General features: G+C 41.0%; 1 protein-coding gene across 2 annotated transcripts in view; it reads right to left on the bottom strand.

Annotated features, from left to right (window-relative positions):
- The window catches only part of SCG3 (secretogranin III), a 71,143-nt gene that overhangs the window by 18,028 nt on the left and 27,800 nt on the right, over positions 1–25,315 (bottom strand). For both annotated transcript variants that reach the window (XM_073618709.1, XM_073618708.1), the window contains exons 7-8: positions 22,275–22,440; positions 19,538–19,654 (exon numbers count right to left, since the gene is read on the bottom strand). In XM_073618709.1, the coding sequence (XP_073474810.1) occupies positions 19,538–19,654; positions 22,275–22,440 (283 nt within the window). The remainder of the gene's footprint in view (positions 1–19,537; positions 19,655–22,274; positions 22,441–25,315) is intronic.

Here is a 25,315-nt window from a genome sequence, read left to right as displayed (position 1 = left end):
TGTTTTTTAATACATATATCCTTTGTGCCTTGCTGTGGCTGGATAAGCCGCTTATGCGGTATTTTCAGTATACCTCATATGCATTAATGATCTCCAGATTGACATTTTCACCTTAGCACAGCGTATCTTTTGTATACATTGTATTGCACGGCATATGAAACATGTTCTGTGCGGGCAGCTAGGTGATTTCCACATTTGAGGCAATATACCATTGTGGCTCGCAATATCCCATTTTATCTAACAAGCTTTAACCAGACACTGATAGAAGTTACCACACTACCGATGAGAAAATGTATTCAGTTTATATTTACTAAAATAATTTCATGTTCTGTGTACTGTAGGAGAGCAGATATAGGGAATGCAGGGTCCTGGGTTTAGCAACACTTTAAGGTTTGACACAAAACCTGGAAGCTGATTGGTTTCTATGTAGAGATGCACCAGATTTTGCACTCTCTGATTTTAGTAAATTAAAGGGGTTGTAAACCCTCGTGTTTTTTCACCTTAAAGCATCCTATGTATTAAGGTGAAAAAACACCTGGCAATGACCGGCCCCCCAGCCCCCTGTTTTACTTACCTGAGCCCCGCATTTCTGTCGGCGGAGACGCGCTCTTCCTCTCTCCACAGGGTCCTGCCTCTTGATTGGATAGATTGATAGCAGCGCAGCCATTGGCTCCTGCTGCTGTCAATCAAATCCAATGACGCAAGAGCCGGGGCCGAGTTTAGCATTCGTGTCTATGGACGCAAATGCTGGACTCAGGAGCGCGCCCGCAAGGTAACCCCCCCAGGAGAGCGCTTCTCCTAGAGGGTTATCTGATGTGGGGAGGACCCGCGTGAGCCGCCGGGGGCCCCAGAAGAGGAGGGTCGGGGCCACTCTGTGCAAAACCAGCTGCACAGTGGAGGTAAGTATGACATGTTTGTTATTTAAAAAAAAAAATAATAATAACGAACCCTTACAATCACTTTAACCCCATAGTCTACAAAAATACAAGCTGGTGTGTTTAATGTTTCTGGGCACTAAACTGTCTATAAGCCCACTGTAGCCTCATCCACATATAGTGGAGAATAACACAATCGACTCCAGCAGAGTGTCATCAGTCAAGCTGTTTTCTCAATAGAAGGCCATTGATTATATTATTTGTTGAGTGGAATTTCTCACTATACCTCCATTCATGGCTGGGCACTTTGTTGCGTGTTATCCTATGTGTGACAACACTCAATGTCATGAATTCTATTGGTATTAATTATGCCTGTTCACGCTGAGTTGCATGTAGCTCGATGCCTGTAACTTAAAGAAGTACCTGAGTCGAGTGTTTTAGGTCCCATTGACTGTAATAGGAGCTTGCCAAGAAAAGCGCATGAGAACATACTAAGCATGTTTTTCAAATACTCTCATGATTAAAGTCTATGGGTCATGTGAAAAAATGCACAAAGCAGAAAAAGCATAACACTTTAAAATCTCCTGAATATGGTACACTATAATGTGAATGGGGGCTAAGCCCCCATTTATGCCTAATCAGTTAGTAGTGCATTTCTAAATGTCCTTCAATGCTGAATACTCCAATTTCCATGTTGTTCTATTGTGTCGGTTCACATATGAGTGACGTACTGTCTGTCAATGTTCAGAAAAAGAGGTTTCTTTGGGGCACGATTGTGCATTTTAGCCCCAATAGACTTCAAGGATAACTAACCTTTGATTTAAAAATAAAACAAAAAAACAAACATGTCATACTTACCTCCTCTGTGCAGTTGGTTTTGCACAGAGTGGCCCCGATCCTCTTCTGGGGTCCCTCTGCAACGCTCCTGGCTCCTCCTCTTCTCCAGTGCCCCATTGGAGAAGCGTTCTCCTCGGGGTACTCCTGCGGGCATGCTGCCATGTCCTGCTGCTGTGTCTATTGACACAGGCAGCAGAACTTGACCACGCCCCCCGCGTCATTGGATTTGATTGACAGCAGCGGGAGCCAATGGCTGTGCTGCTATAATCTATCCAATCAGCACCCAAGACACCGGCTGGAGCTTGTGTGCTTGTTCTCATCGCTGGAAAGACCAGGCTCAGGTGAGTATAGAAGTATAGAAGGTTTTTCACCTTAATGCATAGAATGCATTAAGGTGAAAAACCACAAGGGTTTACAGGCCCTTTCAATGGGAGCACCTAAAAAAACATGCTTTTTATTTTTGGTGTTTGACGCCTAACAACTAAAGGTACAACGAATGGAAATTTTGGAATGGAAAACCAAAAATGCAGGATGCCAAAAACCAAAACCAAAAATGACAGTTCTTAAAATCTATCTATCTATCTATCTATCTATCTATCTATCTATCTATCTATCTATCTATCTATCTAGAGAGATATAGATATATATATATATTATATTATAATGTATTATACGCAACTTTTTTTATCATGAATTCAAATGAATATGAATTTATTGTCGGCCATTATTGGTCCCTTTAGCGCAAGAAAAGCTCAAGAAAAATGTATTCCTTTAAATTCTTCGCACGTCTTCACACTGGTCCGTTGCGCTTCCATTGTGGTGTTAAAAATCCCGCTTGCTGCATTTTTGGTCAGTTAAAAAAAAACGCACCAAAAACTCACCTCCCTGTTGAAAGTCATTGAAAACGCAGGAAGAACACATCAACAACACACCTGTGTTATGTTTTTGTTGCGTTTTTTGAGCCACATGACCAATGAAAAACACACCATAAGCACAGTAAAATCATAGTAAAATCACAGCAAAATCGTGGTAAGATTGCGGCAAAATCACATGCATTTTCAGCGCCATTATCGGCATGTTTTTCTCTTATCGGCTGCTGAAATTTCGGTGCATCTCCACTAATAACCATCTCTCCCGTCTAGTAACCAGCCTTCCATTGGCTAAAATAAAAACACTCAAACCTGAAAATGTAAGAAAAATGTGCAGAAAATGTGTGTAGAAACTTGAAGAAAAGAAGATGCCGACCCTCAAGTGGGAATATCGCCTTAATGACAAGATTGTATTTCTTCAAGCGTCTTCTATAATATTATTCTGATTTTATTCTGAATGTATTATACTTCGGTTAGCACAGTTTCTCGTTTCTATTACTGATAAGGCTACATTAATGCATTTCAATGAAACCCGGTATTAAGGTCTCTATGTTATTGCGGCTCGGTTCATGGTAATTATCTATTACAAAGCGCTCATGGCTTAGTGGACTTAAAAGAAAAATGTGCGAGAGTAAATTTACTTTATAGAAAGCGCTTCCCGTAATGGATTAAACATTTGTTCTCCTACCAAATATACCCTTACTGGTAATGGATATGAAACTTGATATTTCATAATACTATGCTCAATGTTTAATATAAGGATCTCCATCTTTATGTTTTTATTTGCACTGGCTAAAAGGCAAACAGCAAATTACCTCTCAGGCTTAAAGTAGAACTAAAGGCAAAACCAATTTTGGATAGAGTAAAGGGGGGGTGGGGGTGTAACCTCTGTCACTGGGGAGATTTCCCTTCACTTCCTGTCGCATAGCCAGAAAATTAGATGAAATCCCCACTAAATGAGAGAAACCCTGATTGTCACCAGAACTAGTGCCTTCGTTGGAAAACTTCCCCTTTATCAAAGAGGAACTGCAGTCTGCTCACATAATGTGTAAAAAAAACATCTTTGCCATTCTGAAGCTTCCCTCCAACCACTTTGCATATTATTTTATATATACTGTGATTCTGTACTTGCCAAATATGCTGCAGAAATCTCCCTCCACTAAGTCTGGCTGCATCCATTTTAACTTTGGGCAGCTGAAGCTGCTGCCTGTTCACTTCCTGGATTTACACAGACACACAGAGGCACACCTCCAGCTCTGCGGCTCTCATTGGCCCTCTTATGACTCATCCCCCATCCCTTCCTGGCAAACTCTCACAAGAGTGAGAGAGAGAGCTGTGCATGATGTCATAAGCCTAGGCTAATGAACAGGCAAGAATCAGGAAGTGGGCTGTATAAGGTATTTACTGGCAAAAAAAAAAAAAAAAAAAATGTTTTACTATCCAAAGTTAAAACAACAAGGGCAGAAGATTTAATAGATGGAAAGTGAAATGATTGAAGGTCCGCTTTAATGTTCTGATGAGAACCCAAAATTAGGAATATTCTTTCACTTTCAATCAGTGATAACAGTAAACAGGACAAATAGAGAGGGTGACTCCCTAACAGGGACACAGACAGCAATAAAAACCTGACAGGTGTTATAATCCCTCTCCTCTCCAAACCAAAGCAAGATTTTCCCTTTAGTTATAACTATATTATATAGCAGGCATGTCCAAAGTCCGGCTGCCAGGGAGGGGACGGGACGAGCGGCATACAGGAGAATCTCCTGTTTACTCGGCGGCGTCTGTAATAGGAAGTCCCATCTCCTAGGATGCCATTGGATGACTGTTCTGTCTATCATAGGAGGCGGGACCTTGTATTAAAGAGGCCGACGTGAAAACAGGAGATTCTCCTGTATGTAATCTGTTGGCGCTCGCCCCCCCCTCCCCTCCGAGGCTGCAGATGGGCATCGATCAGGCTGCACTAATGGCAATGGTGAGGCTGCAATTGATGGGCACTGACCTTTATTTTGCTTCACAGTTCTTTATTCAAAATTTTATTTTTTTCCTGAAACTTCCCACAGTGAAGGTGTGAAGGTGTGTGTTATACACCGATAAATACGGTATATTCAAATAACACGCCCAAGCTCATCCTTAGTCCTGAGCGGCGCTCGGGAATTCGTTGGGGCCACAAAAGATAGAGATATACATTTATATCCATGTAACACGCCCGAGCTCACACACAGCCACAAAGGCAAGAGAATTCTTGTTGGGCAGTGTATTAGCGCTCGGACGAACACACTTAGACCGAATTTTAATGGTTCAAAGAATGTCAGGCAAAATGGTCGGCCCTCACGCATGTTCACTTCATCAAATCTGGCCCTCTTTGAAAAAAGTTTGGACACCCCTGTTATATAGGTTTAATGGTTAATTGATTAGGTAATGTTATGCAATGCATCTTAGAGAAAAAGTGATACAGTAGTATACATCAGGGGTAGCGAAATAAAATTCAAGGAGGTCCGGTAACTAAATAATTTTTCCAGCCGAGGTCCAAATCACAAGTCTGTGCCATGAAAGATTATACGCGTCTTCTTTCATTTTTTGGCGCAAGCCACACTCTCTGGTGCTTTTCTTACTGTTTCTTCCACACACTCTGGTAATACTTTGTAAATGTAAATGTCCCCAATAGTGTTCCCCCGTACATCAGGTGCCCCTACCAAAGTAATTTATTACATTGGGTGCCCCCATCAGACTACCCACAGAAATCAGTTGCCACCATCATAGTATCCCCTTATATCAGGTGTCCCCATCACAGTGCCACCTTACATCAGGTGTCCCCATCAGAGTGCCCCTTTACGTCAGGTGTCCCCATCAGAGTGCCCCTTTACATCAGGTGTCTCCATCAGAGTGCCCCTTTACATCAGGTGTCCCCATCAGAGTGCCCCTTTACGTCAGGTGTCCCCATCAGAGTGCCCCTTTACGTCAGGTGTCCCCATCAGAGTGCCCCTTTACATCAGGTGTCCCCATCAGAGTGCCCCTTTACATCAGGTGTCCCCATCAGAGTGCCCCTTTACATCAGGTGTCCCAATTACAGTGCCACCTTACATCAGGTGTCCCCATCGGTGCCCCTTTACATGAGGTGTCCCCATCAGAGTGCCCCTTTACATTAAGTGTCCCCATTACAATGCCACCTTACATCATGTGTCCTCATCAGTGCCACCTTACATCAGGTGTCCCCATTACAGTGCCCCTTTACATCAGGTGTCCCTATTACACTGCCACTTACATCAGGTGTTCCCAACAGAGTGTACCCTTACATCAGGTGTCCCCATCACATCAGGTGTCCTCATCAGCGTGCCCCCTTAACATAATATGTTCCACTCAGCGTGCCCCCTTAACATAATATGTGCTCATTAGCGTGCTCATCAGTGTGCCCCTTTAACATAAAATGTGCCCATCAGCATGCCCCTTGTTTCAAATTAAGGGGCACTCTGATTGGTACATTTATTTTAAGGGCATGCTGATGGGCACATTTTGTAGCGCCCATCAGAATGCTCCTTTAACATAAAATGTGACCATCAGCATGCCCCTTTAACATAAAATGTGCCCATCAGAGTGAACCTTAACATAAAATAAGGGGGATGCTGATAGGCACATTTTATGTTAAAGGGGCATGCTGATGGGCACATAGGTTAGTGGGGGCACGCTGACGGGCACATATTATGTTAAGGGGGCACGCTGATGGGCACATTTTATGTTAAGAGGCACTCTGATGGGCATCAGTGTGCCCCTTAACAAAATATGCCCCTCAGCGTGCACCTTTATAAATTCTGCCCATCAGTGTGCACCTTAACAAATTATGCCCCACATACCTTTAGGTCAGGAGTCAGCACATTCGGCAAGCTACATGGGGGCAGAAGCTCCGAGACATACCTCGCAAGTGAGAGGCAGGAGCAGGAAGCCGCAAGCAGCGGGGGGCAGGGCACGCACGTGACATCACACCCCAACGGGACTGAGAGCGAGAGCCGTGGTCAGGAGCAGGAGGCGGGGCACACGCACGTGATATCACTGGTTGCTGGGAAACCCGCGATCCCAGCAAGCCAATGACTGATACTACACTGGCGGCACAGGCAGGAGCGCCGCGCAGGTCGTGCTCGGACCGCGGACCAACATTTAGTGATGGCTAATATACACCAACATGTTGTCCCTGAAGTTAATGTGTTGACAACAGAAAAACTGGCATAGGGATTTGAGCAACTTTGACAAGAGCCAAATTGTAATGGCTCAACAAATGGGTCAACTCCAAAACTGCAGCTCTTGTGAGATGTTCCTGGTCTGCAGTTGGATCTACCAAAAGTGGCAGATGAGCTACTGTAGCTGAAATTGCTGAAAAAGTTAATCCTGGTTCTGAGAAAGGTGGCAGAACACAGAGTGCAGTGCAGTTTGTTGTGTATGGGGCTGTGTAGCCGCAGACTGGTCAGGGTGCCCATGCTGACCCGTGTCCACAGCCAAAAGCGCCTACAATGAGCAAGTGACCATCAGAACTGGACCACAGAGCAATGGAAGATGGTGACCTGGTCTGATGTAATTGAGAACAGTTTGCAAAACACAACGAGTTCAAGCATCTGTGGGATATGCTGGAAAAACAAGTCTGATCCATGGAGACCCCACCCTACCTCACAACTTACATGACTTCAAGGATCTGCTACTGACGGCTTGGTGCCAGATACCACACCATACCTTACGAGGTCTAGTGGAGTTCATGCCTTGACAGGTCATGGTGGACAGTAATAATGTTATGGTGTAATTCTCAAGAGCATCATAACAATCATGGTAGTAACTAATGTGGTTGACACTTTACATGTGCTGAATAAAATAGAATGTTTAGTAATATAGATGATTAAAGTATAGCATGGGTTTGGTCAAAACTTTATTATATATATGGCTTGCAAAGTTGTTTTGAAGCTTACTGCTTGATACAGTTCTATAAATAATTTAGAAATAATTCCTTGTGGCTTGCTGATGCATCTAGGGAGCCATCCCTGCCGGCAGAACACGATTACTGCTAGCATCTTTATCCACCGGCAGTGATTGCATGGAAAAAATTTGACGGGGCTGGTTGTACTGAAATTGATCGATCGATTTACGGATCGTTAGTATGGTGCTTTCGACAGCTGATTCCGGTTTTTACGTACAACAAAAGCTGGATGTGCAGGCTATAAAATTTTAGTTGTACGTGAACACAACATCCAACTTTCATTTAATTAGTATGGTTTTCTTCCGAAAAAAATCATAAGAGCAAGACTACGCATGCTCAAAAAACGAAAGAATACATACAAAACTATTCAACACATTACGTCACTTCTGAAGTTCTGTAGTACGAGTATTTTCGTATGGTGAGTAACCTCTTTACTTTTGATATGAGACTAGCATGCAACAAAAAATGGACAAACGTTTGTCCGAAAATCTGATTGTGTGTATGAGGCTTTAGTGGAGTAGTGAGTGATACTGCTGTCATGCCTCCTGTTGGACTATAGTGGCAGAGCCTAATGCACGATTATCATGAGGCCCCCAAGCACCTGGGTTCTGTGGGCAGTGCCCAGGCGGCCCATGCATTAAGACAGCCCTGGCGTGTTGGCCAGTGTATCCCCTGCTTTGCTCTGTGGTTTCACCAGTGGCTGGTGGGACAAAGCACATACTATAACAATATAGTAAGTTTTTAGTCGAAGGCGGAGTTCCATGTGAAGTCATACACATAAAAAAAAATCCAAATACTAAATTATTACAGCATCATATACTTTTTTCTGTTTCTGATTTTCCACTATAATGGACTCGGGGTTATTTTTCCTAGACAGCTTTCTACCCTTTTTGTAGATTTCTTTTACACTGAAACCTGTTAACGTAAAAAATACGACAAATGTCCATACATGGGCAATATATTGTAGCTGAATAAATGGTTTCAATTTTAAAATCAAGAAAACATCTAAATCTTACAATGTAGCTACAAATAAAGATTATTATTTCATGAAGATTTACTAATGATAGTTACTAATTTATGCACGTTATATTTGCCCAATGGCTATGGATGGTATTTATTTTTCAGAAAAATATTTGCAGCCAAGGTAGTGTTGGTTGCATTATTATATTAACGCTCAGGAGGCTCAGTCTAGGAGGTATCTGAGGTTGTGAAAAATAATAATTGCTTGGGGCTCTCCAAGACACAAGAGACAGCCAACAGACTCTGTAGTAATTGAGTTTGGCAGGTGAAGGCTCTAAGTGGCCTCTATTTGCTTTCTAAGGAGAAAGGAGGTCAGTAATTAAAAAAAGGGAACACATCCTTATACAAATTAGGTGTTTGATTTTATTTCTAATTCCAGACATAAACCTGGGTCTCTCAGCCATAAATCTTTCACAAGATTGAATTTAATCCAAAATCTAGGGCTAAACGCAGGCTTTGGCACATCAATGCCCTACTCTTATATCAATTGATACTGTGGCCTCATCCACACTGGATGTTTTTTCTGCTGCTTGTAGGGGCATTTTTCTTCCTGCCTGTAAACTCACCTGCATGTAGAGCCTCGTACACACGATTGGATTTTCCGCAGACAAAACCTCTGACTTTTGTCCGAAGGCGTGTGCCTGGAATTTGTCTTGCATACAAATGGCAAGGAATTGTCGGCCAACAAACAGGAACGTAGTGACGTACTACATGGTTTTTCAGCTCTTTAGCGCCACCCTTTGGGCTCTTTCTGCTAATTAAGTGTTAGTAGAACTTTGGTGAGTGTTGATTCGCGTTTTTCATTTCGCGCTTTTCATTTAGCGCTTTTCAGTTCACGATTTTCAGTTCATTTCTGAACGGCCGTTCGTCAACCGGACATGTTGAGGAATCGGAGGAGATAACGTGTTATTTATTATTGGCCTTGGAGTTATTGCTTTGACTCAAGTCCAGTCCAGGAGCAGGAGGAGGAGGAGTTCTTGGACCAAAAATTATTAATCGTGACCAATTATGTCATATGCCTTTGCTGCGGGAATTCCAGGAGAATAATCTAAAAAAATCCCCCAAAAAATTGTGTAGAATATTACTTGGCTATGTGTTTTAGAGCCCTTTCACACTGGGGCGGTTTGCAGGCGCTATTGCGCTAATAATAGCACCTGCAAACCGACCCGAAAGTGTCGCTGCTTTGTCTCCAGTGTGAAAGCCCCGAGGGCTTTCACACTGGAGCGGTGCGCTAGCAGGATGGGAAAAAAAGTCCTGCTAGCAGCATCTTTGGAGCGGTGAAGGAGCGGAGTGTATACCACTCCTTCACCGCTCCTGGCCATTGAAATCAATGGGACAGCGTGGCTATACCGCCGGCAAAGCGCCTCTGCAGAGGCGCTTTGCGGTGGTATTTAACCCTTTTTCGGCCGCTAGCGGGGGGTAAAACTGCCCCGCTAGCGGCCGAATACCGATGGGAAAGCCCCGCTTTACCGCCTACGCCGACGCCGCCCCCCGCCCAAGTGTGAAAGGGTCCTTACTTCAAATGTCAGTTTGGGAGTAGGCAGTGAAATTTTAAAAAATACAATGTAAAATTGACAAGGGACACCAACATAGTTGTATCTTTGATCCTAAAAACTACAGGATAATGGTGTTGTGGTAACCCAAAAAAAAAGTATAATATTATTCTTGATATCACTAGAAAAAAAAAAGCCTTTGAAAATTTGTTTGCATTATCTCCATCAGTATCACCAGCAAAGCAGCTTCATTATTATCCCATTAAAGACATTTCGAGATTTCATAATTTGCCACGTCATGAATTCTCCATTATGAACGCTAGTTTACAAGACCGGCTTCTGGCTCATCTTTGCTTCCGAGCATGCGTGTTTGTACTTTTGTATGACGGACTTGTGTACATACAATCGGAAAATCCAACAACAGACATTTGTCCACGGAAAATTTGAAATCCTGCCATCCAACATTTGTTAGCGGAAAATCCGTCAACAATTGTCCGATTGAGCGTACAAACGATCGGATTTTCCGCCAACAGCCTGTCATCACACATTTCCCGACGGAAAAGCCGATCGTGTATCATGTGATACTGTGGCCTCATCCACATTGGATGTTTTTTCTGTTAGTTCTAGGGGCGTTTTTCTTCCTGCCTCTATACTCAGCTGCATGTTAGCCTATGTGTCCATGCACACATAGGCATTTAGAGGAATTTAGAGGCAGAACAAAAAAAATAAAAACACAGCCAGTGTCTCCAGGAGCTGCAGAGTTTTAGCAGAAAAAATTCTTGACGTGCCTAAACGCATGTAAATGCACCTAAATGCGCCTAAGCGCTAGGCGCATTTAGTACTTGAGTGTTAATTCAGTTCAGTGGTCAGAATAAATTATTATTATGGCCAATTAAATTAATTAACGGCCCAAGTGATTCACGAATGAACAGTTTCAGCTCATGTAGGAAGATTTAGGCTGGGTTCACACTGATGCGAATTGGATGCGGTTTTTGCAGCATCCAATTCGCATGACAGAAGACTGTAACCGGCTCTCAATGGAGCCAGTTCACACATCTCCGGAGCGGCCACGGAGCGCACTGGAAAAGGATCCTGTGCGGCTTTGGCTCTATTTCAGGTGCGAATTCAGCCAAAAATTCGGACCTGATTCGCACCTAAAACAGTGTACAGGGACGCACCGGACCCCCTGCTATGAGCCGCCACCACAGCTATTGTGAACCCAGCCTTAAAGTTGTATTAAACCCAAAGCCCAAAGCCAAAAGTGTAATATATTGCAGCTTACCAATCAGATGTGGTAGCTGGGTTCGTTTTCACCTGATGATCTGTCTAGTAACACACCTCCTGTATTATGCCGCGTACACATGGTCGGAATTTCCGACAACAATTGTTGGAAGTGAGCTTGTTGTCGGAAACTCCGACTGTGTGTATGCTCCATCGGACATTTGCTGTCGGAATTTCCGACAACAAATGTTTGAGAGCAGGTTCTCAAATTTCCGAGCGTGTGTACCCAATTCCGCCGCACAAAATTCCACGCATGCTCAGAATCAAGCAGAAGAGTCGCACTGGCTATTGAACTTCATTTTTCTCGGCTCGTCGTACGTGTTGTACGTCACCGCGTTCTTGACGTTCGATTTCCGACAACATTTGTGCGAATGTGTGTATGCAAGACAAGTTTGAGCCAACATCCATCGGAAAAAAATCCAGGATTTTGTTGTCGGAATGTCAGATCGTGTGTACGAGGCATTACAGTGTCCACACTCTGAAGGAGCAACAGAGACACCTTTGGACAGCAATGTCAGTCTGGAGGGAGGGTAGTCTTATGCCCTGTACATTTTTCGAAGGAAAATGTGTGATAGGACCTTGTTGTCGGAAATTCCGACCGTGTGTAGGCTCCATCACACATTTTCCATCAGAATTTCTGACACACAAAGTTTGAGAGCAGGCTATAAAATTTTCCGACAACAAAATCCGTTGTCGGAAATTCCGATCGTGTGTACACAAATCCGATGCACAAAGTGCCACGCATGCTCACAATAAATTAAGAGACGAAAGCTATTGGCTACTGCCCCATTTATAGTCCGGACATACGTATTTTACGTCACCGCGTTCAGAACCATCGGATTTTCCGACAACTTTGTGTGACCGTGTGTATGCAAGACAAGTTTGAGCCAACATACGTTAGAAAAAATCCATGGATTTTGTTGTCGGAATGTCCGATCAACGTCCGATCGTGTGTACGGGGCATTAGATGGACTAGAAGATTTAGATATACTAAACAAATTGAAGCCAAACTTCAGTTAACACTTTCAACCAGTTAAACGTTCATATACAGAGTTGTGCTAATAAAACACCAGTGATAAAAAGTCCAAATGTAATGAGATGTAAGGATTCTTTAATGATATCCACACCATCCGCCACCTTAAAGTGTGTTAGGCCTCGTACACACGGTTTGATTGTTGTACATCCGAGCGTCTGATTTTTGTCAAAAGCGCATATGCAGGATTTTGTCTAGGATACTAACTATCCACAAATTGTCGTTTGACAAACACGAACGTAGTGAAGATCTATGAGAGTATAAAGAGGAAGTTCTTTTCTCAAGCTCCACCCTTTGGGCCCCTTCTGCTAATTTCATGTCAGTAGAAGTTTGGTGAGCGTTGATTCGGGATTTTCGGATCGTACAAATCAAAAGCCTTTTAAAATACGTTTGGCATAACTACATCAGTATCACCAGCAAAGCAGCTTCATTATTATCCTATTAAAGAAGATGAGAATGTGCGCTGCATTTCGACATTTCATCAATTGCTGCGTCACGATTGTAATTCTAGATTACGAACGGTAGTTTACAAGACTGAACTCTTCCGGCTCATTCCTTGATTCCGATCATGTGTGTTTGTACTTTCGTCTTTTGTGTGACGATTTCTGTACTGACCATCCGAAAATCAGATGTTGAGTTCACATCCGACAAATATTTTATACTCTGCACATCCAGCTTTTGTCTGACAAAAAAGTCAAATCGGCTGTCGAAAGCACCGTACTAACGATCCGAAAATCCGCAGACAGCTCGTCTTATGACTTTTCCCTTCTGATTTTCGTACCGTGTGTACGAGGCCTTATCCTTCAGCTATCACCACCACCATAAAACTTACAAGCTAGCATGGACCTATCACTGAAGGTCAGTGACACTTGTGGCTCTAAACCCAGCCAGGGCCTTTACCATCCAGGAAACCTCTTAAGCAGGGGGTCTCAATCTGGTGGCCCTCCAGCTGTTGTGGAACTACAAGTCCCATCATGCCTCTGCCTGTGGGAGTTGTGCTTGTAACGGCCATCCTTGCAATGCTTCATGGGACTTGTAGTTCCGCAACAGCTGGAGGGCCGCCAGTTTGAGACTACTGCTCTTAAGGTATATGGATCCACCATACAGGTGGCATTGTCACAGAAGTTCCCCAAAATATCAAAGGCTCGCCATAGTATGAGATCCTTAAAAACTTTATTCAGAGCATAGGTAATTGCACTTACAGTACATCAAGAATAGTGTAAAATCGCATTAGAATCATATAAGCCGGCCGGTTAAATCACAACAGCCGTTATTCCGGGATTCGAGAAGCGCGGTGATGTCACAAGTGTTACTGACCTTCCGTGATAGGAGCTCCGTACTAGCTGGTAAGACGAGCACTTTTACTTACGATGGTGACAGCTGAGGGATTACACACTTTAAGTCGGCGGATGGTGTGGATATCGTTAAAGAATCCTTTACTTCTCATCACATTTGGACTTTTTATCACTGGTGTTTTATTAGCACAACTCTGTATATGAACGTTTATTTGGGATGTGCTATATCTCACAGTAGAGTTTGCTGCTCTTTGATGTTTATATGTAACTCTGATTAATAGCTCAGTTTTTCACTTACTTTTAACCAGTTACAGTAACAACAGTTGTGTTGCTTTTGGGATAAAGGTTTTACCTAAATAAGTTGCTCATTGTCAGTGGTATATGATTTGTCTAAACCCTCTAATTGCCACAGCTGCAAGACAGCTTGTTCTGTTGAAAAACAACAAACTTACACTGATTCACAACCTGAATTCTTAAAAGAGAAGTATGGGAATTTGTTTTACTTTAGAATCACACTTACCTAGGAGGATGCAGCATCTATCTGATTCTGCATGTGTCCCCCTCCTACTCTAAGGCTGAGAACCGAGCAATGAAACACTGCCAATCGCTCAGTTCTCAGAGCTCCCTGAGAAGAGAGTTGGTGGCTGTCATTCACCGGTGTCTACTCTGCCCCCCACCTGGCTCTCTGGAGTGCTGGGCTGTGGAGGGGACGGGAGCAGCTGGCTCAGGCTCTCAGTGCCTCGCCGAGAGGCTGAGCCAGATGCCGGTCCAGGCATGTGGGTGGATTCTGACCATATGATCGCGATCTTTCTCGAGCCTGGACCTGCTCTGTGACGTCAGCGGGGCTTCAGCCCGATCTCTGCTGAAAGCGGGTCACAGGACTGCAAAATGTTCTGCACTGCTGTGATCCACAGAAGAAGTACAGCCAAACGAGCTTTGGCTGTACTCCTCCTTTAAAGATATGGGAGCCATGGCTTAATGACGCGTTACCTTCTTCCACCTGGCCAACCTGTCCTATTTTTTTGGCTCTTGTTTTGGGGTATACCTGAGTCTATGGGGATTCTTCCCCAACCTTTCCCCCTATTTGTTTTCCCTTATACTCTCTTGTCCCCTCCTCCTCATTTTTTTATTTTAGCTAGCCCCTTGATGTGACCTGTTTTACCCAAATCTTGACACCAACCTTGAGCGGTCTGCCCCTTGGAAGTTTGAACTTGCGTTAGTATCCTTGCTTTGTACTATGTCTCATGCAGATGCTTTAGCCCCTATGTGGGCTTGACAGCTGTTCATTTCTTTTCTTAAAGTGGTAGTAAAGTTTGATTTGTGATTTTTACCTACAATTAAGCTTATAATAGGGCTTAACTGTAAGTAAAATGATCTCCTAAATGTACATAGTTTAGGAGATATTCACCCTAGATGCAGCCGGTGACATCCGTGAACCTGGAAGGCAGACCGGGGGGAAGATGGGAGCCCTCTCAGCGGTGACAGTGCACCACTGGAGGGCTTAGTTTTAAGGTAAGTATTTCATAATGTGCTAATATGCGATGCATTTTAGCACATTATGCTAATTAATTTTTATATTGCAGTGGTTTACTACAGCTTTAATGTACCAATAAAAAGAATTGAATTTGAAAAAAAACAGACTCACTGGCAGGATCACCAGGTGAAAATAAAAGAAAGAAAGCCTAAAAAATAAAACTATTGCATTTAAGAATTGGTAATCTGCAATATAATAAATGATTGCTCTTGGGTTTATTACTATGACTGTGCATCACCTGAGGCTAGTCACTTATATAAGGGTTTATTATCACCTTAAATTGCCATTAAAATTTCCTGGGAAATTACAAAAGTTCTGTAGGAAAAACGTTATCCCCAACGCTAACAAGTTCTATTTGGTGTCTAGCACAATTGTATTATTATTATTCGCTCCAATTCTCCTGTCTGCTTAATATACTGTACTTCCCATTTCAGGTTCTCCGAGCCGCCATTGTGACAGTGAACGGTTCTTTTCTCTGCAGAAAGCGGGGCATCAGATATCAGCGCACGGCGTCCACAGACGCACGCTAACACCTATAGCTTAGCAAGCACATATAAATATTTATAAGCAGATGCATTGTTTGGCGATAAAAAGAACCAAGGTTATAAAACAGGCTAGGAAAATTTACAAGGGCATCCCCGTCTCTGTTATTCAGCCCGTATAACCGGCAATTATTGTTCACATCACAATTTTCTTTTCAAACCCTGACAAGTGGAATCTGAAAGACCTTGAACCTTCATGGGGTCATTGAAATTTTGCTGTGAGATCAAAAATTTTTCCTAAAGTCATTCAGATCCATATTACAGCCGAGAACTACAGTGTTCTTCGTGGGATATTTCCCGTTATGCTCATGGTATTGGATTACATATATCTATTATACTCTGGGTTGAAAAAATCAATAGACGTGATATGTAAAGATCCTGATCTCTGCAGTATGCATTACTCAGTTGTTATTTGATCTAGTAGTTTGCAGATGTTTTCTCTGCAGAATGAATAGAGTGCAAAGTCTGTGCTGCCTTTGGATGAGAAATGCTGGATTGGTAAATACAGACCACAGCAGCCTGTTATTAAATGATATTCAGGGGCAGAGAATGTAGAATGAAGATAAGTGACAGCTAAGAAAATGGGATTTTTTTTTTTCCATGTCAAAGTCAAATATTAGGACTTACAGCCTTACATAATGAATCAACTGATTAACCACTTGTATACCCGCCTGTAATACCGCTTTATTACCAGGCCTTTTCTTTCTGTGCTATAATGCATTATATTTCCTATAGGGCTGCAACTAACGATTATTTTCATAATTGATTAGTTGGCCGATTATTGTTTCGATTAATCAGTTAATAACCTTAAAAAAAAAAAAAAAAGTGTGGTGTATAATTTAGTTAATATGTAAAGTTTTAAAAAAAGGCAATTTATTCTAAAATATCTCTACGCAGTGGTAAATATAAATAACCAACTATATGGTTAGGGAGCAAAATATCTAATCCACTCTGAGAATAACATTGGAGATATACTGTATATACTATTAGAGGAGAGATATACTGTATATACTATTAGAGGAGAGATATACTGTATATACTATTAGAGGAGAGATATACTGTATATACTATTAGAGGAGATATACTGTATATACTATTAAAGGGTGAATCTTGTAAATATCAGACTCAGAGATCACATTTTTTTATTTAAAAAATACGAATGTCTTCCTTCAAAAAAAAAAAAATTTAATTTTAAGAACGTTTGTTCGATTTTCTAATCGTTAGTGGGGTAAAATCGACGTTCATTTTCAACCATAGTGACGGGAAAATTTGGAAATAGAAAATTTCTTGGTGAAAGGAATTTTCAGACAGTGTATGTGGTTTTCGTTCAGAAATTTACATTCGTTTTAAAAACAGAATGGTAAAAACAAGTGAAAATTTCAAACAACATTCCTTCATTCACATGTACATGTACAAAGCTTTTTTGGTCTGAATATTCTCGTCTGAAAATAGATCCGTGTGGCCAGCATAAGGCTCGGTGCACACCTATGCAGTTTGCTTTTGATCTGTTTCTGCAGTGCTTTTTGCTGTGCGTTGTGATTTTTGCGCACGTGATTTTGCTGCGATTTGCATTTTTTTTGGGACAATTTGTCGTTGAGCAGATTAAAAAAAAACACAAATTGCTGCAAAAACACATTACATGCTTTTCTGCAGCTTCTCCATTGAAGTATATTAAACCAAAAAAGCACAGTTTTGCGTTAAAGTCCTTGACCCTTTCCAAATATGCAGCGGCTGAAAAAAGCATAGATGTGAACGTGTCCCATAGGAAACCATGTAAATGAACTATAGTGCGTTTCTGCAACAAGCACCAAAAAACACATAGATGTGAACCAGGTCTAAGATGTTTAGTAATATAATGGGGTTAAAAAAACTAAAATGAGCCCTTTATAGTACAAAAAAAAAAAAAAGCAGATAATCACTAATGTAAGGGGTTCATTTTTTTTACTGTAGAACTGTGAAAGCAATATTTACAGTAGCGATTTGCTCTTTTTGTACTATAAAGGACTCATTTTAGCTTTTTTTAACCCCATTATGTTACTGACCGATTCAATTATGAAAATAGTAATCGATTAATTTCATAATCGATTAGTTGTCAATTAATCCATTAGTTGTTTCAGCCCTAATTTCCTATAATACCTTAATCAGGAAAATGCTGCATTATGGGCACTATATACATGTATGTAAAAGTGACAGGCAGACTGCTGCCTGTTAGGTGAAAGCCATCCAATTGCTCCTACGCACACCCAGTACGCCCCCCCCCTACACTGCCCCCCGCCATGTATTCCAGACTCCACTTGCCCATCTGCGGGCCCGGGACTTACATGGCGGGTGCCGGCGGGTGGATGGGAGGGAGAACAGCGGACACACATCTCTCTCCTCCCCTTCTTGTTGCTGAGCCGGAAAGCGACGTGTATGACGTCACTTCTGGGTCACCCTGCCTTTTTCCCCGGCTAGCATAACAGGGAAGGCATGTATGGAAATGAGATGTGGAATGCGATCCAGACCCTGCATGTCTCATTATAGAGAACCTGTCACCTAAAAACCATCACATAGAGGACTTTTTGTCCCCATGTGTTGAAAAAAAAAAAAAAAGCAAGCAAGAACATTTACAAAAATAAATAAATAAAGTTACACCCAAGCACATAAAATCCCCCCCAAAATTGTTTTATCCCCCCCCACATATACACACCTAAACGCATGCAAGGGGGGGGGGGCCTACACATGAAAACGTTGATTGTGCTACACATGTTACATAGTGAGAGCAATAATTCTTTAGCACAAGACCTCCTCCGTAACGCTAAACTGATGGCCCATAGGGGGCTTTTTAAGTATCACCTATGGAAAATATAGGGTACTGAAGTATGTTGTCATTTCACGGGTGCACACAAACTTAAGGTTTGACATGTTGGGTGTCTATTTACTCAGTGCAACCTCCTCTTTTATATTGTATCAAAATTTGGGGAGTTTTTTGCATTTGTTTTCCCTAAAATTCACTTTAGTGTGTTTTTTACTGAAATTTTGAGTTTCCTAGACCTTTCTCATAATTTAATCAAGAAAAAAAAAGTCGGTCTTACTGTCTTTTTTTATGGGGTGGGGAGCTTCAGAATTCTCTGCCTATAGGCTCCTGAGATGTAAATCTGGCGCTGTATACACATCCTCCTGCCTGTACAATATATACCACCTCCCTCCATAAAGTGTATACACCCTTCTTCTGCTTTTACATGTGTGACACCTACCACAGAAAACATATTCATTTATTAAATTTTCTTTATGAAGAAAAACTATTTGATTGATATATTTTATAACAGAATGAAAGGGAAAATTGTGGGTATTTGTTTATATAGTGAAAAAATAAATAAACAAATGGTTAAAAAACACCAAAATAAAGTTAAGGATGTATTTGTGTCTATTTGTCTAAAAAAAATGATATAACGTTTATTTGGGAACACTATTGAATGACCGAATAATTGTCAGCCAAACTATCACAGAACTAAAAACTGAAAAATGGTTTGGAAAAGAAGCGAGTAAAACATGCTAGTAATGAGGTGGTTAATGAAGCATGAAAATTAAAAAAAGACTGAAAATATCTTTTGAAATTGCAGCAACAAATTAATGTATATATGCAATTTTAAGTTCTACTTTTTCTAACATTTATATAAGTTATTTCTTCCTAATAAAGTAAAATAATTTACAGTTATGCTATGCTGCAAAAGTTTTTTTTTTTTTTTTTTTTTACTTTGCTGTTATTTTTTTTCCAGTTGCAGTCATTTGTTTTAATTTGTATGTATATGTAAATGCTCTTACCTAAATAATTGACTCCTTCTTCTGGTGTAATTGTTCCATATTTTACCATCATTTTCACAAAGTCAATAAGAGTTTTCATTATGGTTATTAAGGTTTCCTTTTCTTTAGCATCATTTTCTATAGATGAAAATGTGGAAATTAGGTTAAACTTTAACATTTATAAACACAAATATAATTACTAATTTTAAAAAAAATGTTATCAATATATTATCAATCACTGCACAGTTAAAGTAATCTTGCCATACCTTATACAATTATAAGCAACACTATCATATAAGTTCCTGTATAATGAGGTGCCGGTACAAACCCTTTGCCTTTAGAATGAGGATCCATTCACACCAAGACGTTTTTACATGCTTTTTGCAAAAACGCAGGACATTATTTTTAACATGTGTTCCTATGGAACACGTTCACATCAATGCATTTTTGTGCCTCTGCATTTTTGGGAAGGGTCATAGACTTTTTTAAAACAGAAAACGCTGCTTTTTTTGCATTTTTGGTTTAAAAGACTTGAACGGAGAAGCTGCAGAAAAGCATGTACAATTTTGCTGGAATTTGCATTTTTTAATCTGCCCACGACCAATTTTTCCCAAAAAAAAAAAAAAAACACAAAAAAACCCACAAATCATAAATTTCAGCAAAAACGTGTGTTCAAAAATGCAAAAAGCACTGCAGAAACGCTCAAAAGCAACATGCATAGATATGAATCAAGCCTAATGCCCCGTACACATGGTCGGACATTGATTGGACATTCCGACAACAAAATCCTAGGATTTTTTCTGACGTATGTTGGCTCAAACTTGTCTTGCATACACACGGTCACACAAAGTTGTCGGAAAATCCGATGGTTCTGAACACGGTGACGTAAAACACGTATGTCGGGACTCTAAACGGGGCAGTAGCCAATAGCTTTCATCTCTTTATTTATTCTGACCATGCGTGGCACTTTTGTGTACACACGATCGGAAATTCCGACAACGGATTTTGTTGTCGGAAAATTTTATATCCTGCTCTCAAACTTGTGTGTCGGAAAATCCGATGGAAAATGTGTGATGGAGCCCACACACGGTCGGAATTTCCGACAACAAGGTCCTATCACACATTTTCCATCGGAAAATCCGACCGTGTGTACGGGGCATAACAGTGCTAAGTGGCTAACAGTGCTTGGAATCCAAACACTTTTTTTACAAATACCAAATATCTGAAAAATAATAGGCACCCCCCTCCTCCCCCATTCTTTTCAAAAGGTCACACGGGCATTTCATTATAGAATAATGATGTGGAATCATTGGCAAAATATACTCCAAATTTCAGATGCTGGTATGAAAAATAAAAAAGAAGCTATAACACATTACAGCAGCTGTAATTGTATACCAGTTTTGCTTTATAGTTTTTATTTTGTAAAGACAGTTTTGCTTTAAATGTAGTACCAATTTTTACAAAAAAAAAACAAAACATTTAATTAAATTGGATGATAAGAACATTAAATTAACTTTTGTTACATCATCATGGAGTGGCGAACAGATAGACTCTACTGTGTTCCAGGTATAAGACAGGAAGTGTAGGCTCCAACCCAGAACACAGTGCGCTATGCTGTATGTAGCCTTAGCCTCTAACAAAAGCTGAAGTTCAGCTTTAGAGTAGACCTAAAGGCAAACATTTTTTTTTAAGTTTGGATAGAGGAAGAGAGGGATATAACCCTGTCAATTATACATTTGCCACCTGTGTCCCATTGGGAGAATTTCCTCTCACTTCCTATCCCACAGGCAAAACCGGAAGTGGGAGGAAATCACTCCAAATTGAGGGAATCCCTGGTTGTCACAGTAACAATCTCTCCTGCGCTCAGGTGTCCATGAACCAAACATGTGGTGCGACCGCCTAAAAAGGTAATGCCTACTGTCTTGCAGCCCTCCTTTGAACAATGGGTATTCAAGCTAGAAAAAAAACAGAAAAGAAGGAGGGCGCACCAACCTAGTGCATTACCACTAATAAACTTTAATGCAGCATAAAAACAGCAGAAATAATACTCACAAACGAGCTTGTATAACCAGCTTTAAAAAGGGCGCAACAGCGCTGTTTCTGGTTCCCATTGCCCGCTTAGGCTCTGAAGAAAGGGGTGCTCCCCCGAAACGCGTTAGCGTTTGCACCGATTTGACCCTCTTGGCAATAGGTCCTGGTGTGTCGATTTACAGAAACAGCGCTGTTGCGCCCTTTTTAAAGCTGGTTATACAAGCTCGTTTGTGAGTATTATTTCTGCTGTTTTTATGCTGCATTAAAGTTTATTAGTGGTAATGCACTAGGTTGGTGCGCCCTCCTTCTTTTCTGTTTTCAATCCCTGGTTGTCACCTGTGTGTGCCCTAATGGAAGATTTTCCCTATATTACTATTCTGGTGCCAATCCACATTTTTGAAATTTTTTTGTTTATTGTTGCTGTGAAACGTTCTGTCCACTTCATCTCTGTAAACAGAGAGCATCAGTATGGTAATCATGGCAACAGGTTTTGGGGGCAGGTCCGACTTTCTCAAGTTCCTTGGCGGAATGTATCACAGCTGGAGCTGGGGCTGCTGTTCAGCTGAACAGTGACATAGAGGTGTTTGGCAGCTGTGGACAGGTGCCAGGTCTTCCAATGTGGCCCAGGAAGGTCAAAAAGTTGGACAGCCCTAGTCTATGCTTTTCCAATGAAGATTAATACAATGGTGTAGGAATAGGATTAAATAAGTTATTATTTATTATATACCTGCATTAAGGCTCTTTATGAGTTGATAAAAGTTTGGGAAATATTGTAAATCTTCAAAGTTTTCTTCCAATGGCATTTCATTCCTCCTTTCCATATTAGGTGCAGGGGACCAGTCACTGTCAGCAACATTGGTGCTCTGTTCTGAGACTTCCTTCTCTTGTGGTTCCTTAATTATCAGCATACAAAAAAAAATAGAGTAATATAAAATTATATATATATATATATATATATATATATATATATATATATATATATATATACGCACACTGTATATATTGTAAATTTGTTTTCAGAATTAATAAGGCTTTCTTGTAGAGGAAAGCTAAGTAAATAATATTGGAATTTATTTTAGAAAACAAATGTGTATTAGATCTATGCTCATTCCATATGATCTGATGTACTTTATGTTTCTCCCGTTGTATAATAGCTGCATACTGTATTCATCTCTGAAGAATTTTCATGTGCCAAAGAGTTAATAATTAAATAACAACATTACTCAACATTGCAATTACAACTGATAATTTGGATGCCAAATATTAACTTGGCCCACATTATGTAATCGCCCAGTGATAAAAATATGTTATTTTTCAAAAAGTGGGAAGCGTGGTGCAATGAGTCAGCTCCTGGCATGCATCTTATATGGACTTCTTAGCGTGCTTTATGTTTGCACTCATTTGGGTATTCCATGACTTCTTCTTTGCCCTCCATGATTTTAAATAATTTAAAGAGTAACTCCACTTTTGTTTAGAAAAAGTATTCCCCTCTGGATGATATATGCACATTGCAAGGATTTTAACAAACTTTGTTGAAGATTCCTACCTTTTATTATTCTGAAGAAATCCCTGTGTGTTTGTCTGTGTCCATGAGTAAATCTGTATGGGAGTGGTTTCATAATTATCAATCAGCTGCAGCACCTGCAGGGCTATAACTGAGGAAAATTGCAGGGTCTGCATCCCTTTAGATGTAATTTCCTATAGGGAGTATCATACCAAAAATGACATTTTTGTTGCAAGGGATGCCTGAAATCTGTTTTGTATTTTAGTGTAGACTTCTGGGAAAATTAGTGAGCCAATCACACAAACAGAAAATGATGTTTCTGAGGGGCAAATGTATATCCTATATTATTATTATATTTTATTTCCCCCGCGAAAGTGGAGTTACCCTTTAACACTTCTGAATTAGTGCAATAGATGTGCAGACACAGACAACAATGAAAAAATAAATATAAACCAAGAATTTCTTTGCTGCCCCTCTGCAACCTTGAAGAGCTCCAGATCATCATTCAAACATGTTGGTAAAAGCAAACAGTCATTTTTATTTAAAAAAAAGAATAGGCAAACAGAAAAATGTCTTCAGCAAACAAAAGTCCATAAATTGTTGGTGCAACAAAATTAAAGGGTGTTTGAAAGTTCCCGTCTGCCTCAGGAATCCCCAGAAGGAGGTCTCCACAGTTCAGCAGCCGTGTCTCAGCCACAAGCCTGCCCACATTGCTCACTCAGCTGTGCTCTGCTTTACTCCACCTCACACAGACAGGTGCTGACTGTTTCCTTTCCTTTTTCTGGACTCTGATGCAGATGGGTTATCCCCTTCAGTCCCTGTAATCAGAGTTTGGAGGTTGTTTCCCATCCAAGGGTCTCTCCGAACCTCAGAAATCTAGGCCCCTAATGAGGACATACCAATCCAGAGAGTACTGAAAATCAGTTTTCTCCTCTCCAATTGAACTACCCCGAGACACCTCACCCCCCTGCATGGGTGAGAACCCCGGAGAACTCCCCTCAATAAAGTGCAATATAACAAACAATGTGCACAATCATGCAAAATCAGCACAAATAATAAATAAAATAAAACACAAATAGAGTGTCCTCCAAAATCACAAAGTGCAATATTAGTCTATCACACTGATGGTAAAGATCTCTATCTATCTATCTATCTATCTATCTATCTATCTATCTATCTATCTATCTATCTATCTATCTATCTATCTATCTATCTATCTATCTATGTTTTGTCTGAAGTTACACTTTAAAATAGAACTAAAGACAATTTTTTTTTTCATTTGGATAGAGTAGGAGAGGGATATAACTCCTGTTTTTTTTTCCGTCTGTGTCCGGTTGGGGAAATTTCCCTTCACTTCCTCTGTTATAGCTAAAACAGGAAGTGAGAAGAAATCCTTCTAAAGTGAGGGAATCTATGGTTGTCACCAGTACTAGTGTCCCCATGGAAGGTTTTTTTCTCCATTGCTGTTCTGGGGACAACCCACAATTTGGGATTTCCTTTTATTTTGAATCTTGATGATAATGGTATACACAACAAATATAGAGGGTAAATCTCCCTAACAGGGGCATAGGCAGCAATAAAAACCCTGAGGACAGGGCCCCCCATCTAGAAGCACTGGGTGACTAGTTACAAGCAGTAAGAGAGGAGGGGAGCTTGACCTGAAGCACTTGTTTATTGTGGAGTGAACAGAGGTGCTGGGAGCCCAGTCCTGCTACCCTGGGGACCCCTGTCACCCCTGAGCCCTCTTACCCTGGGGCCCTCCATTGCCCCTGAGCCCTCTTACCCTGGGGCCCTCCATTGCCCCTAACCCCTGCTACCTTGTGGACACCCAACGCCCCTCAGCTCAGCTACCCTGGGGCCCCGTCTGCCTCAGACTCTGGAGATTTTATGTCTTTTTGGGGAACAATGGGCAACACGTGCCCCTGAAAGATTACAGTCTGTGAAGACGCTGGGATCACTGTTCCATCTCTTAAAAGGCCCGGGCTGGGTATTAAGCCACAAGCGAGTGTGATCTCCTGTAATAGGAGATCATTTGGAGTCGGTAAGCGGCAGTGTGTGCAGAGGTGGAGGTCTTTATCTCTTTTAACCACGACTCTTGGGTGTATCGTGTGTTAATTTCACGTTTTGAAAATCACCTTAAAACAGTGGATTATTTAAAACATGATCTAATCAATTAATCAATCAATTTTTATTTATGTACGGAGTCACTTTATTTATATATATATATATATATATATATATATATATATATATATATATATATA

This window comes from Aquarana catesbeiana, linkage group LG03 (genome assembly GCF_042186555.1).
Source record: "Aquarana catesbeiana isolate 2022-GZ linkage group LG03, ASM4218655v1, whole genome shotgun sequence".
In the NCBI taxonomy this organism is placed as follows: Eukaryota; Metazoa; Chordata; class Amphibia; order Anura; family Ranidae; genus Aquarana; species Aquarana catesbeiana.
Note: the sequence above shows the minus strand (reverse complement) of the source record. Positions and strands in the feature narration are given on the sequence as shown.